This window comes from Protopterus annectens, chromosome 3.part0 (genome assembly GCF_019279795.1).
Source record: "Protopterus annectens isolate FY-2018-M chromosome 3.part0, PAN1.0, whole genome shotgun sequence".
Taxonomy (NCBI): Eukaryota; Metazoa; Chordata; order Ceratodontiformes; family Protopteridae; genus Protopterus; species Protopterus annectens.
In genome coordinates this window covers 404551632-404568093 of record NC_056731.1, presented here as the reverse complement: position 1 = coordinate 404568093, position 16462 = coordinate 404551632, and the positions used below count along the sequence as shown (strand labels likewise).

The 16462-nt window shown below is 40.7% G+C and overlaps 1 protein-coding gene across 1 annotated transcript in view; it reads right to left on the bottom strand.

The window, feature by feature from the left end:
* Positions 1-1071: 1071 nt before the first annotated feature.
* NEDD9 (neural precursor cell expressed, developmentally down-regulated 9) overlaps positions 1072-16462 on the bottom strand; it is a 240101-nt gene continuing 224710 nt past the window's right edge. The window contains exons 6-7 of the mRNA XM_044064852.1: positions 14736-14825; positions 1072-2954 (exon numbers count right to left, since the gene is read on the bottom strand). Of these exons, the coding sequence (XP_043920787.1) occupies positions 2454-2954; positions 14736-14825 (591 nt within the window). The 3' untranslated portion in view covers positions 1072-2453. The remainder of the gene's footprint in view (positions 2955-14735; positions 14826-16462) is intronic.

Below are 16462 nucleotides of genomic sequence, written 5' to 3'. Positions count from 1 at the left end.
GTTGCACTTGAATAGGGTCATTGAGAAGCTCTGCTTCATATGGAGTGGAAGCTTATTCCAGAGGAGTGGCAATTGCTGGGAGATATGTCTGTCTCTGTAGCATGTTCTGCTAATGTTACAGGCTAGGTTGAGATCCCTGGAGTGAGTTACTCTTGTCCCATTTGATTGTGGATGTGCAACATTTCCATTAGGGTAGGATCCCAGATTCCTCTGTAGCCAGGCAGCCTATATAGTACAGAGTACAGTGACAGGGCTTTCAGTCTTTCCATGTATATCATGTTTTGGTGGCCCTGGATTCTCTTGGTTATAAACCTTTGTGGTCTCTCCAGTTGTTGCAGGTGTCTGGTGAGGTACATACTGAAGGGAGCATTGTACTCAATTAGTGTCTGATAAGGATTGAGTACAGCAAAGCTATGACCACCCTGGTCTTGGATGCAATGCCCTTGTTTATGAGATGCCAATGTAGAATACCTTTCTTACCACTACAGACACATAGCGATCAAAGTTTAGATTGCTATCAACCTGTGTTCCCAAGTCTTGCACCACTGAGTTTGAGCTTAGAGGGGTTCATAATTAGCAGGGACTACTTCTTAGCCAAAGGGGATAATCAGACATTTTTTTTGTGTTACGTTTTAGTCAGGATGGGCAAGCAGGCATTGGTTGCTCACTCTATTCCCATCCCCTCCTGCCAACACCAAGACTTTTTATTCCATTGATTACTGGATCATTTGTTGCTAATACCCTTTTCTCTGCACATGCACACATTACTTTATATCTCACGTGACTCATCACTTTACATGACACTACCCTTCCTTTTTATTTTTTCTATGTTCTTTTTCTTCCTAATTGCTTGCTGTCAGCTCTTCTGTACTTTGTTGGGCTATTCATTCCTAATGGGTAATGGCTGCAGTGACCATCACCAGCCAGTTATCAGGGGGTCTGTCTTTATGGTCCTAATCCCGCTGCACCTCTGTACTGGACAGCTAAGCCATAAGATTTAAATATGGTCACATTGCATAAAAGACAGGCTGAGATATATTCATATTCAAAGACAACACAAAGTACAAACAGTCACGTAAAGATGAAAGCCAATAAGCTTAAATCTCTCACACATTTAATCATCAAAAATATTTTAGGAAATATGAGAAAGTATTACATATAAATGTACTTCCCTTCTGAAACCAGTTAAAATATTCATGTATAGCTTCCTTTATAAAATATCAGATTACATCCTAATAATATCTAGATATTTTTCCTGCTTTGAAAATTTTATCTATTTTCTAAAAATAGAAAATATATTACAAGAACAAATACTTAGAAATATTACATTCCTGATAAAATGTACATAAAATTTTCAGCTTTACCATTAAAAGCATAGAACAGAAAACATATACAGATAGCTTCCTGCACTGAAATTATGCAGTATTTATATTGGCACAGCTCTTTTTCTGCATTCTCTACTCTGACAAATTACAATATAAAAAAGTTAGTATCTCTGAATTATTCATTCTTTTTGGTTTGTTTATATTCAACTTATAATTAAAAACCAAGAAGAACTAAGTAAGTTGCACAGTTGTAAGGCACATGTACTAAACTGAAGATGGCTGCTTAAAAATAGCGGTTGTTTTTGAGGATGGGAGGGTGGAGACTATCATAGGTTCATAGTTTCATAGATTAGTACTACGCTGTCAACCATTATACAAACATTAGAACAAAGCTGTACCCAGCATGGAAAACTGGTTCGTCAGGTACACATGTACCACATAGGACAAACAGAAATTAATTAGTATTTATGACATATTCCCTTCCAAGTATTTATTTACTTACTTTCTTCAGTATAAAAAAATAAATAATTTTTCTTTTTCTTTCTAGCATAAAATATTCACATAAAAAATTGCCATGCTTGTGAAGGGGAAACTACAGTCCAAAAGGCAGACATGGCACAAACCGTAATTTCAATGAACTGTTTGCTGTGGAGGCGTTTGTGTTTTTCTGGCGTTTACATCAGTGATGTAAACATTTCCCAATGACAACAGCATTGCTGAGATACACTGCTGATATTGGCTGAAGGGAACTAGACACAGATCCCTTGTTTACTTGAGCTTATTATGCCCACATCCTTTATATCACTTCAAGCATGTGATAAAACAGAGTGCATTGTCTAGGAAACATACTCAAATGCCAGTACATGTATGTCAAAATCTATAAACTACCTCATAATTACAGAATGTTCCATACTTTAAGGTGCTTAGCCTAATTCACAATAATTTATGGAATGTTTAACTGCAATGTAAGAAACATTTTTAGCTGACATGATTACTAAGTAACTTAACCCAAGAAGTCTGTTTTAGAATTACACTGTTAAGATAATACCCATATATGCTTAGAAGAGGTCGACCACCTTTGCCATTATGTACAAATTATAATACAAATTAGAAAATGATTTGAGTTTGTCATAATAATGCCATCTTCTGCAGTGTAAGTTTAAATAACTGTGTTTGACTGGACAGTTCTGTGACTCTGTCTACCATTTCCTGCAGTGCTGCAGTGTTAGGATAGTGCAAGGCTGCCATCTTTGTTGCTGAAACAATTGTTCTAAGCAGTTCACAGAGTTGGTTGCTGCAGTTTCCAGCTTTGTTGCGAACATCTTGAGTAGCTGCCTGTCTTGCCAACGTGTCTCCAATAAACACTAGTTTGTGAGCACTGAGAATTATAAATTTACTGTGTGCTACAAAAATCCTAGGGGGCTGACTTGTGGTGATACAGTTAAAAAAGGCGTCAATGGAATTCAGCAGAGACACAAAATGATTCTCACATTGCTCTGAGTAAAACATCAGTAGCTGTTTGTCTAGGGAAGTGTTACTTGGAAGTGAGCTTGGAGGAGAGTTCCACTTGGAGATGTCATTTTCAACTGGTGTAATTATTTCCTTCTCCAACTGCTGAAACTGCTTGAGCTAAAAAGCAATAAAGTAAAATATTAATGATTTTGCTTCACAATCCCTGCAAATCATATATTAGTAGTTTGTTTTAGAAATTGAATGCATGCAACACATAGGAAATTACATGCTTCTGGCTGACCATTTTTAAAAATATTATTGCTGTATACATTATAGAATTTATTTAAAGGGTGTTAGCCAATGTTCCTACCAGAGTTTAAAATATGGAGGTATAGTCAAAGTCCAGTAAGCATAAGGCATAAAGCAAAGCAGTTAAAAAGGGGTACAGCAATGAGGTATATCTGAAAGCTATGAAATAGCAATAATGATGCACCCTTTTTACAACTTCCTAACCAGCATGGATATTAACATCAGCTGTGTTCTAATACTAAATTACTTTCACCTTGTTAATTACATTACTGATTCACTCGTCACACAGTTCATATACTTTTCTGTTCCAAGTGTTCATGTAACTATCAATTCACCAGTGGTGTTCTTTGCATATTCCCTCCTCTTTGCCATATTGCTGAAAATAATTCTTCCTAAGCATTGGGTATCAGCAATGAGGCAGACCAGTTTATGAGGCAAGAATATGAAAGACTGGAAAAGTTTCAGCTTTGGGGATCTAAAAAATGCTTCTCTGCTAACACTAATGAGTCATGCTCACTATCTGCATGTAGCTGGATCTGCACTCCTTCATCCCAGATCCCTGCAATCCTAACCATGACCCCAAGGAAAGACCTATCACTAATTGCTTCTTCTCTTCCATTTCTGTTATGCCTTCAGTGACCACAGTCTGTTTCCCAGTGCTGAATTCACTGGTGAGGAAATATAATCCTTGCTAAGTACACTGTGCCTTTAATACTTAAGGACTTCTATCATTTGATCTACAAGTACTACTTTCTGTATCTTAGAGTCTATCTATGATTCTTAAACTTGGAGCCTTTGATCTCTTTCGGACACAATGCTTACTTGATAATTATCTGTCCATTTTACATAGTAGATGACTGCTTTGTATAATATGATATTTTTGTTGTCATCAAATTATCACCAAGCAAATCTTTCCTTTAAAATGGAGATCTCTAATTTCTCCTTAAGCCCTTAATTGACCCCTCATAAAATGCATGATTTTTAAGATTAAAGGCATTAAATAATGGCAGGCAATACAGTTACAGACGTTGTGTGTATTTTAAATAAATGTATTGTTATACATACTGTTTTACTCTACCAATATACTTTGTAAATAGAACAAGTTCACCCCACTTGGGACATTGGTATCTGTGATTATTGTAGGCTTTCATTCTGATTTCTGGTTGAAGATGTTGAAAGTTTTTGATTCAGCTAACTTTACACATCATTTTAGGGAACTTAATGGCACACCTATGACCATTTCCTGGTGATTCTAAATATACAGATTTAAGGGGGGTACATAAGAGTTTTCAGGCTAGTGCTGAATTCAAGGTTGTGATACTAGTTTCTGAGTTGCCCATACCTTACTTGGATAGAAGGAAGTTTCTCTGTTCACCTGTGAGAGAGGGGAGCTTTGAGCAACCTATCTTACCCTGGAGGAGTGGTTCCAGCACAGACGTTAGTAGTTCATTGGCCATTTTGGGCTAATTTCTCTTTCATTTCCCTACTATAAAAAACGCTTTTGCGCACCGGGCAGTGCCGGTTTGCTACAGTTAAATTATTCCCGGCTCCACTAAGTCTCCTCTTCAGTTTTTCCCTTGAAACTAGTCTAACTCTCAACCTAAGCACTCAAAAAGCATCTTACAGCCCAGCACTTGCTCAGACCTAATAGCAAGCACTAATATACCCTGACACTGATTGCCCAGCAGGGCAAGGCTCTTTATTCACCCTTCACCAAACAAGCGACTAAGCAGCTCACCCTACTATTCAGGCATGACCAAAGGGCAACTTCAGGTGCACTCTCCAGTCCAGCTGGTGAATCTGGATATCTTGAGGCAATGTTACAACTGCCTCATGCACACAGACAACCCTCTCCTCCTACCACAAAACACTAACATATGCGAGAGATGCAATTATACAGCCAAACTAAGACTGGAACAGACAGTCAAATTAACACTTGCACCACAACTCCAGCTGCACACAGACCTACTAAAACAGCACTGGCAAAAAATACACATCAATACACAAAATCATACTCGGAGGCTCTAAATAAAAACCTGCAAAAGCATCAGAGACCTCCAAAGCAGACACCCAAACAACCTGCACTTCCTGTCACAAACCAGACAACACATAAAACACAAAATCAGTGTGCCGTACAATCACAGCCCTTAAGGCGAAATAACGTACCTAACACACTAGTAACAGGTGACTCTATAGTTAGGCACACTGATGTCCCACTCACTAGGCTGGACAAGCCAAAGGTTACTGTTAGCTGCCTGTCAGGATCAAGAAAACGCCACATAACACAAGCACTCAGGTCACTCCAGAACAAGTACAAATATGACTCTGTCATTGTTCATGTTGGTGTGAATGACCTGAGATGTACCTCCCTGGACTACATGAAGAGAGACATGGAAGAGCTCTCTGATCATGTAGCCCAGGCTGGTATGACCCTGACCCTGAGTAGCATCCTGCCCTCACCAAGAATGATACCTCAGTATAAAGAAAAAATGATCAATTTCAACAATTGGCTAAGCTTCTGGCGTCATTCAAAGGTGATCCAGTGTCTGTCAGCCTGTGACGACATGCTCGACAAGCTGCATTGCTTCACAAGAGACGGCTTGCACCTGTCACCCCTGGGCTTTCAAATGCTGGGCAAGGCTCTTGCTGCCCCCATAGTGCCTTTTTTAGGCAAGGCTCAAAAGTCAAAACCACCTCCGTAAACAGCACAATTAACAAAAAACTAAGGGTTATGCTATTCAACGCCAGGAGTTTAAATCTCAAAATGCACGCGCTCGAAGCACTCCTCAGTATGGAAACCATTGACATCTGTGCAGTAACTGAAACCTGGTTCAAGGCTCCAGACAGCACCGCAGCACTACCGGGCTACAACTCATACCACACGTTTCGACCACAGAACACGGACCGAAACATAAAAGAAGGGGGTGTATCCATATTCATCAAGGATACCTACACCTCCAGGTTAGTGGCGCAGCATGATACCTCTGAGATCATCCATGTGCAACTAACATCGGGCAAATCTGCAATGCAAATTGCAGCCTGCTACAGATCACCTTCCATGACCCAGGACAACCACTCCACCTTTCTGGAGGCACTGGAAAACATGAAGGTCCTACCAAACACCCTGATATTGGGCAATTTCAATTACCCTACCATTCACTGGGAAAACTACTCGAGTACAAATTCCCAGGCCCAGCGCTTCCTGGAATTCATCAACTCAAATGCCCTGGATCAGCTGGTAAACTCCCCTACCAGAGGTGAAAACATATTGGACCTGGTCATCACCAACATGGGTGACAGGTGTTCCACACCGGAGGTAAACCCGTCACTGGATAGATCAGACCATAAACTAATCACTCTGGATATCCACATCCTACCACCACCCTCAACTAAAGAAACTACAGTAAAAAACTTTTCTAAAGCAAACTGCACCTTACTTAAGACAGAGGTGGTAAGTTTCACAGCCCCCACGCTAAAGGATAACACTGCCCAAGATGCAGAAACCTTTACAAATGCACTCTATGAGCAACTACAAGGATGCATGGATCGTGACATCCCTAGCAAAACCAAGACTCACTCCTCTAAGAGAAGGAAACCAGTTTGGTGGACCCCTGCAATAAACAGGCTATACAATGGAAGGAGGAAACTAGTTCAGAAAAAAAGCAAATCCCAAGAAAGAAAGACATCCCTGATCAGTATCAGTAAGAAACTGAGGTCCCTCATGAAATCATCCAAGGCTAACTTTGAAAGAAAAATAGCCAAGGATTCAAAAGATAACCATAAAGCCTTCTTTAACAATGTTAAGAATCTAAGTGGCAACTCGCAGATATGGACTGATACTGAACCTACTGATATTGCCAACATCCTGGAAGATAGATTCAGTGCAAACTTCACCCCCTCCCTCATCTCCAAAAGGGCCCACAACAATACTGGAAAAGTGTAGTGTCCCAAAAATCACAGATGCACAGGTGAAAACAGCCCTTTCAAAAGACAAAAACACCGCGTCAGTGGGACCAGATGGTGTCCCAGGCTGCGTCTTGCACAAACTACAGAACGAACTAACCCCCCACCTAAACATGCTGTTCAACCTCAGCCTCTTCACAGGCTACATGCCCATAGAATGGTGCACAGCAATGGTTATTCCTTTCCACAAAGGAGGGGCCACAACTGACCCTGGTAACTATTGCCCCGTAAGCCTGACTAGCCTGGTCTGCAAGGCTATGGAGCGCATCATCATGGAACTCATTAACAACGACATTGAGAACCTCCAAACACTTGACCCAACCCAGTTTGGCTTTGTTAAGGGCAGATCATGCCTACTAAACCTGGTTGACTTTTTGAGACAGTCATCAAGGCCATAGACAAGGGAAAGGTGGTTCATACAGTCTACCTTGACCTCGCCAAGGCTTTCGACACCATTCCCCACTCGGGTATTACAGAAAAACTCACCAGCCTGAACATAAACCCCTACATCATGAGATGGGTTGCCAACTGGCTTACAGACAGAACTCACACGGTAAGAATAGCGGGCTTCAGGTCCAACTGTAAACCAGACACAAGTGGTGTCCCACAAGGCTCGGTCCTTGGACACCTACTGTTCGGCATATACTTCTCAGAAGTACAGGCAAACACAGGAGGACTATGGCTAACCAGGTTCGCCGATGACTGCAAACTGGGAGCCATAATTGACTCTCCCGCTGACACGGACATCCTCCAAAAGGGCCTTACTGAGACGGACACCTGGTGTCAAAGTCATGGCCTCAAGCTAAATACCAAAAAATGCATAGTCATCCCATATGGGAAAAACAAAGCACCCACGAATTACCACATAGGTGGCAGCCCCCTTAATACAGAGAGTAAGGTAATAAGAGATCTGAGTACCCAGGTAGATAGTAATCTCTCCTTTGATAATCATATTGCCAAAGTAGTTAGGAAATCCTTCTATGTGGCTCATCTAATTACTAAAGGGTTCGCATCTAGAAATAAAGAGGTTATAGTGCCCCTCTACTTGTCACTCATTAGACCCATCATAGAGTACAATGCCCCATTTGGGATATACCTCACAAGACACTTCCGACAGCTGGAAAGACCACAAAAGTACCTCACCAAGAGGATTACTGGTCTCAAACATATGTCCTATGCAGCCCGACTGAAAAAACTTCGGCTGTACTCAGTGGCATATCGCTTACTCAGAGGTGATCTCTGCCTGACTTGCAAAGCCATGTCCAACTCAGAATTGATGGACATGCTCCACCTAAAGCAATCCAAGTCACTACGAGCCATGCACTCTAGTGAACTAAACCTCGCCACAACAATAAATAGAACATGCTGGAGGGATAGATTCCTGTCACAGAGACTCTCCATGCTTTGGAATAAAATCCCAAATTACATCAGGCAGAGGCCCTCACTAACACTCTTCATGACAAACCTTGACGAGGGGATGGGTAACAGAAAATACACCCCTGGGATCACTTCATTGGCTCTGCTTGACAGAGGATCAGTTAATTAATTAATGGGGCGGTGAAAGCCGACACACTCTGGCTAAGCTTATAAATGCCCTTGGGCAGATAGCCTAGTACCTACCTATGAACCTATGTCACTTCATGTCAAAGAAGCATGACAATTGCTCTCCAATTGCTAGAATGTGCTTTCACCATCTGCCACGAGAGGGTGTTGTGTGACTTTCTCTCATTTAACAGACTTACTCCTGTACTATTATTAAAAATAGTTGCATAGTTGTTGTAATGCAGAGGGAGGCAACCCTGACAATGGCCCATGTGACCTGGGGTTGAATAGCAACCTAGGCAACTGACAGAGTGGCAGGAAGAATGGGAATTATTATACTGTGGGGGTGGAACCATGATGGAATAGCAAATTACTTAACTGTCTGGTAGAGGCTGGGGCTTTGATCAGTTGCCATACTGGGTGTGCTGGATGGCCAAGTAAGTAGGGTTGCCCTTGGCCAAGGGCAGACATGTCTTCACAGACCATGCCTCAGTGCCCACCCAGCCTCATAGTATAACATTACCAATCTGGGGGTGGGGCTAATAAAAAAGCTGAACATGCAGCATAGTGTAGGTGAAGTTGCTGGCTGCTAGGTGCACTCTGTTTCTCCATCCCCTTCCCAACCCACTGATAAATGAGGTGAGTACAATCGCTGGGGCAGTACCAGAGTGGAATGAGACAGCAGCATAGGAGGATCACCAAATAGCTGTTAGTCAGCTGGAGGCATGCCAGAGACAAAAAAAAAAAACGTAAGTGCTGCATAGGAGCCTCTGAATATACATTATGCAGTACAGTGTTGATTTAGTGATACATTATGCTTCTTTGACTAAACTTATGGTCACATCCCTATTGAAAAACTGATTTATTTTCATCTTTGAAGAAAGGGATAAATATTCTGGCCAGCTGTTGCTTTTACAGGACTACCATTCACACTGCTAGTATCCCAGGATCACACTCTGACCCTGTGCTGCATAAACCACAATAAGTAGGAAAGATAAAAGTATTTAGTCCCAGTACCAACATGCAGATTTAAGGTCTGCATAGTCTACACATCTAGGCCATTCCTAGGCTTATGGGGTGGGGGGGGCTCAGCTGTCTATAGTGAGCCACAGGCAAGTGTGTTTGGTTACATTAATAGTAGGAACACACACAAGCACCTCTGCTCTTCTGAAAAGGAAGAGAGCAATCATACAGATTATGGAGTTCTTCTGTCACAGGTAAAGTCATGAAGATGCACTGCCATTCCAGGAAAGGATTACTACAGATCCTTTTGGATACAGAGCCTATGCTCCCTACATTTATTTACTTACTTATAGAATTTGTTATCTGGCGTAGAATATTGATCCAAACGAAATATTCCCAGGGCCTAACTGAGAGATCACACTCATACAACAACCTTAAAACAGAAAAGCAAGAAATCTCAAAGAGATGCTAACTGTTGCAGTTTAGTAACACACAGGACAGTTAAATAGGAATACATCCAATGGCATCTTCAAGATGGCTATAGTAATACAGAAGTAATGCATTTCCTAACCCAATGTATTTGCCAAAATATGCAGTATTTATATTACAGTTAGTATACTACAGACTAGGGCTAATTTACAGATTCTTTTCACTGTTTCTTTTTTCCCCAAATACCTGCTGACCATCAGGTCCTAGGAGACGAGAGCCCATTCTTCTGGAGTATTCTCCATGGGGATGATAGCCATCTGGAAGAGACTGCCAGCCAGGCAACTACAAGTGGACTTTGTGCCATGCTTATGTCTACCTCTATCTACTTCTCATTCTAGTGGCCTGAGGGGCTGGCTTCACTAGCTAGACCTGGATTGTTTGTGTTTCAAAATGGACCATAATTATTCTTAGACTAAGGAAGTATACAGCACCACTGTTGCTTTGCCAGCCTGTCTCCTTCAGGGCATTAGCTAAGGGGCATATTCATTTAGGCCCTAACTCTTCCCCTTGTGGGGATATGTACACACTCAAAACCTGAGGAGCTACCTTTGCCACATTGTCCCACACATGTGTGTGCCTTTGCATGTATGGACGGGGCTGCCCTGGTATGGATAGTCACAATTCACATTCCTCCTGGAACGAATATTTTGCTTTCCATGCTATGGACCTTCTTCCCTAACATCAGGTGGCAGAGAGCTGACCAGGTGCTAACTCTCACCTTCTACATGGTCAAACCCTAGCCACTCATTTCATATGCTCTTCATCCATTCTTCCAGTGCTTGAGCCGCTACTTAATATTGGGTCATCTGAGACACCCATCAGGGCAGTAAGTCTCTGCATCCTAATGTGGCCTGGGCTCTATCTAGACAAAGCCACAGAGGCCAGGCCAATAGGAATACATAACACCTTATGCCAATGACACAATCTACATAATACAATGGTCTGATGACATGAACAACAGAGCATTACTCCAGAGTGTGTAATGAGACTACTAAAGTACTCCTCAGCACTGTGCCACAAGTGTCTGTCAACATTCTGACTCTGTCTGTCTGTTATGGATATCTTGCAATAAGGGTAAAACACATCCTGTATGAGAATTTGTGACTGCAGAGTGTTTGTGTGTGTGTGTGTGTGTGTGTGTGTGTGTGTGTGTGTGTGTGTGTGTGTGTGTGTGTGTGTGTGTGAAACTCATGCACATACTGATGTCTGCAGACCATGACCACAGTGCCACTGTAGGTAGCAGTAACACCTGTGGCAATGTCTGCAGATGATACTGATTCCTATACAGGGTACATAAGGGGCAAATTCAGCCCTATAGACTGCCACTAGACATCACTGTATGTTCCCCCACAGCTGTTGCCAACCTGCACCCACATCCTTGCATTAGCGAGTATGGGGAAGGTGTTCTTGCATTAAGAACCTGGCATGAATCTTATATCAGTGCAAGAGTATGTTCTGGCATATGTGTGGACAAAAAGGACATCCATGTCATATTCGTTAGAATGCCACTTCCCTTGAGCTGATACACAGAGCCCTGCTAAATGCAGTGGAGCACAGAATGCATAGCATGTGTTTTACATGTTCTACATGATTATTTGATTGTGTGTCTTATCCTGCTTAGGTGGGTTCCACTGCTATGCATTTTGTACCTGTCCTACAGTCCAACATGCTATAAGTATACTAGCCCAGGTGCTCATGGCATGACTCACATAACAGGTGTACAGCCTGCCCCTTCTGTTTGATTAAAGGGTGTACTGTGAGACGCCCATGTGTTCACGGCTTAACTCACATAGCAGGTGTACAGCCTGCCCCTTTTGTGTGATTTAGGGGTGTACTGTGAGATGTTCAGGTATTCTTGGCAGGATTCACATAACAGGTGTATAGCCTGCCCCTTCAGTGTGACTTAGGGTTGTACTATTAGATGCCCAGGTTTTCACACCATGACTCACGTAACAGATGTATAGAATGTCCCTTTTATGTGACTTAAGAGGTGTACTGTGAAATGCCCAGATGTTCATAGCATGAGTCACATAATGGGTGTATAGCCTGCCCCTTCTGTGTGATTTAGGGGTGTACTGTGAGATGCCAGTATATGGGACTATTAGTATAATAGATGTGCTTCCTGCTCTTGTTGTGAGTCTTAAGACATCCTATACCTGCTATTTGTTTGGAATACATGTATTCTGCATCTCCTTCCCCAGCACTGACTTCCTGTCCCCATGGTGCACTTTGTTTTATTTTGGTGTACCTCATACACAGCAGAATGGCATCTTGGACTCATGCTAAATGCACTGTCCAATTTAGTAGGAAGTCTGAAACATACAGTTCTGTCACTTAGTCAAACATTCACAGTTCACAACCTCCATCACACACTCTCTTGTACACAAAGCTAAAGGGATGTTTACAAATTTGGTTGCCTGGCTCGAGGGATCAGAACCCTATGCAGCCCTCTCCTGTAATTACAGCATGTCATGTGCTTTAATATCCTTTGCAGGGAAAGTATGCATGCTTTCAAGTTTGTTTGCCTTCTCAGGAATGACAGGGGCTTATGCTGAAGTCACCAGTGCCATCCTCCCCCTGTATAATACCAAGGGTTGCTGTGGTAGGCTTTAGCCCAACCCCCTCCTCAGAAAAGGTGATCAGGCCTCAGGCACCCACTCATTCTGTCCTTCAGCTAAATGCACTGCACCTTTCCAGTAGCCAAACCAAAGCTGCTCTCATATGAGTGGATGCATTGCCCTCTTCCATTGGGATGCTTCATACGTCATGATTATGCATCCATTACACATGCTGTTGACATTTTCCACTGTCTAGTATCTCCCTCTTTAAAATCACATTTTCAGGTTCTTTCATAACTGTGATCTCACTGACTTTGGCTAAACAACAGGTTTTTGATTAACTCTTCCTGTAAACCAGCCCCTTGAAGTCAACCTTCTTCATTCTTTTCTACCTTGTCAAACATCGCTGTTTTACTCCCACTCTCGTTTTTAACCTCCATCAAGGACAAATCCAGAATTTGAAGTGGATTCTGAATGGATCTGCTGAGCAAACTATTCTGGATACCACATTACCCAATGTCAAGCCCAACTTTAAGTGAAAAAAGCATCAAAGATGGACGAAGGACCATAAAGCACAGTGAAGTACTCTTACTAGAATATTTGGGGGGTTACATATGGTTCCATTGCCAGGTTTTCTTTTTTATTTATTTTTGATATTGTGCTGTAGTAAAAGACCTGACTTTAATAGCCTTGCTTTATTTATAACCCTTGATGTCTCATGATTTTTTTATGACCTGCCTCTCAAACACAAGAGCCTTTTTCTTGCTAAATGATATCTAGAACTAAACACTATATGCTAGATGTGGCCTACTAATTTCTTTAAGATAACCCCTTCAGTTATGAATCCCAATATTTTCCTGTCTTCCAGCAATAATTTATCATACTGCTGTTGACTGATACTGGGGCACAATGTGGGAATATGCATTTTGTAGAATACCACAATAAATCAAAACATTTTCCCCATTTTTTATTTTTGGGTTACAATACATCATAAACACTATAATTACCATAATACTGAACTAACTTTATTCACTCAGGCCCCCAAACGTGATGACACTATGTCATGCTGACACATGGAGGGTAGTTTTCTTCCAACCAGCTCCTGATGTAGGTACAAAGCTGACAGTCAGGGGTATTGTTAGTTAACTAAAACGTGTATTTATTTGTCTCAATGACAGTACAAAAGACTCCCAAAATCTATGCCATGGATCTTTTTATATACCAGAAGGTTGATGGACTTACTCCTGATCCTACTGTTGGCATCCCAGGTCCTGGTAGGGCCAATATGATTAACTTTGCTACCTTAAAAATGCATTAGATAAATAAACAGTTTGCAAACCACAATTAAGTGATCACCTTTGCAATAGCTTAGAGACGGTGAGGGGAGGCTCAAATGAGTGTGTTGCCCCATGAGTTATATTTGCTTGCTACAACTTTGCTCTGAATTAAATTTTCATACAAAAAGCTGTCTTAGACTCTTAAAATTATGGTGTCATTTCTAACTATGATTTAACTAGACTATCCCAATTAAAAAATGCAAATATAAAGTCAGAATTCAGTAAGTACCCCCGAATGAAAACTAGGGGCATGGAAAATAAGAGATCTAGACACTGGTTTAACATAATATAATGGGAATACATACTGTTAATTTTATTTAGCTAAAAATAATATCTGTATAATTTATTATACATTTTACTGAATGCAGTTTTTAGTAGTCATTAACTAATTAATTGTCTTTTTATACATCTATGCTCTTCCTAGAAACTGCTAGCTGACATTTCTGATGTCAGTGACTCAAATAAATTTATTTTACTGCGCCTTAACTAAACTTGCTCATAGTAGCAAGTGTACTCAGAGAATGTTCCTCAATTTTTGTTTACATTAACATGACCAGTGAGGCAAGGCAGACGTCATTTCTCCTAATCTTTACACTTAATCTTCCCCATTGCAGATGCTTCTATTTGCTTTTACATCTGCTCTGCCTTCAGCAGGTCCTCAGAATATGGTAGTGTTTTCTGCTCTAGCAAACTAAGAGCTGCATTTGCAATTACAGTATGCAAAAATCAATCAAAATCACTCAGTCCCACAAAAGACACCCGGCTTGCATCAGGGAGGATATTCTGTTTTTACGTACCTGATGTTGTTCCAGTTCTAACTTGCTCTGTTTGGTAATGTTTTCCTTCTCTAATAACTCCTTCTGTTGCTTCTCAAACTCTTCTTTTCCCTGCAATAGAATGCATGAATGACAGTGAGAAATAACGACAAATATGGTGAGGCGATTGTTATTTAATGTATCCTGTATGCATTTAGTGATTAGTAACGTGCAATACAGAGATAAATGTTAACAATGCCATACCATGCATGCATGTGCCTATGGGTGTGTGTATGTGTGCATGTGTGTCTTGTCATGATGAACAAAAGTTACCCAATCATGGCTGTGTGAATAATGTGAGCAGACACCGGCAACTGACATAAAACAGCAAATTCAGTACCATACAAAGTGACAGAACAGCAGAAAGGCTGTTAGCTTAATCTCTCATCACGAACTGTAAAACATCTGGCACACCAAACTCTAGGCATTGTGGGATACCTTGCTTCTTAAAGATACAGTACTACAATGCATACCTATAGTAAATCCATGTAAAAAGCAGCATACACTTTTATCATTGCATATACTAACAATGAACACAGAAAAAGTTCTGATAAATATTTTATATTAATCTGGTAATGTATGCAAAGTACAGCTATCACCACTTCATATGGGTTGCACAGTGGTACAGTGAAAACAGTGTTCCCACCTCCCACAGTGCTTAAAATGACAAAAATACTTAATATTGTTTGTGAATACAAATACTTAGCTTTGTGTAGTAGTTAAAGATATGAAAGTGCTTAGCATTATTTGTGAACAAAAATATCCTGGATGATTACTTATTCCTGTCATTTTTTTTGTTTGAAGTTTGAGTTGGTTCTGACATAATGTTTTTGCTGGTTGTGCGTAGTGTGTCACTGACTGTGCAGTCTGTGATAGACTGGTGCCTCGTCCATAAAAAGCTTTAAAAACTTTGTGTTCACTGATTGCTAGGACAGGACAGGATCTAGCATCCTTGTGATCCTATAATAAGAGTTATCCAAAACTGGATTTATGGACCACTCTGTCCACACCATCAAGCATTCATCATCAGTTTACTAACATAACCATTCATTGTAACTCAGTCCTTTTTACATACTGCATAGACAAAAATATATACATAAACCTCATAAAACAACTACACCCTTGCAAATTATACCCCCGCATAAAAGAATGAATGGATAAATAATAAATAACCAAGCAAGCAAACAAATGAACACACTAACTAATAAAAAAATAAAAAGAAAGTCACAGCTTTAACTAGTCATTCAAAATATGGCATTACAGTAAAACATGGCTCCATATCTAAAAATGTATACAAAATAAACAGGAAACGATAATCCAAACTAAAAAAATCAAAACAATAAAAGGAATATATCGAAGTCTACTTTGTATAAAAATATTTTTACTCTAGGCCTTGCTTCATGACCTGGGGCAAGTAGGCAGCAAGAATGTACATAAATTATACAAAAAGTGAAGCAATTATACAAAGTTTGAAGGAAAACAGATTTAGAAATACATAACTTGTTGAATAGAAAAGGTAAAAATAAAGTTTTAGTATTGATCTTTAAATTGTTAGATATTGCTTGTGTGGGTATCCAGTAAAAAGTACAGTTTTGTACCTACCATAAATGTAGATGTTCGAGGATCCACATTGCTGCAGTCCTAACTATTGGGTAGTCCGCTGTCCAGTCGGCCCGAATACCAAAGTATATGGCTGACGTCGGTCAGGG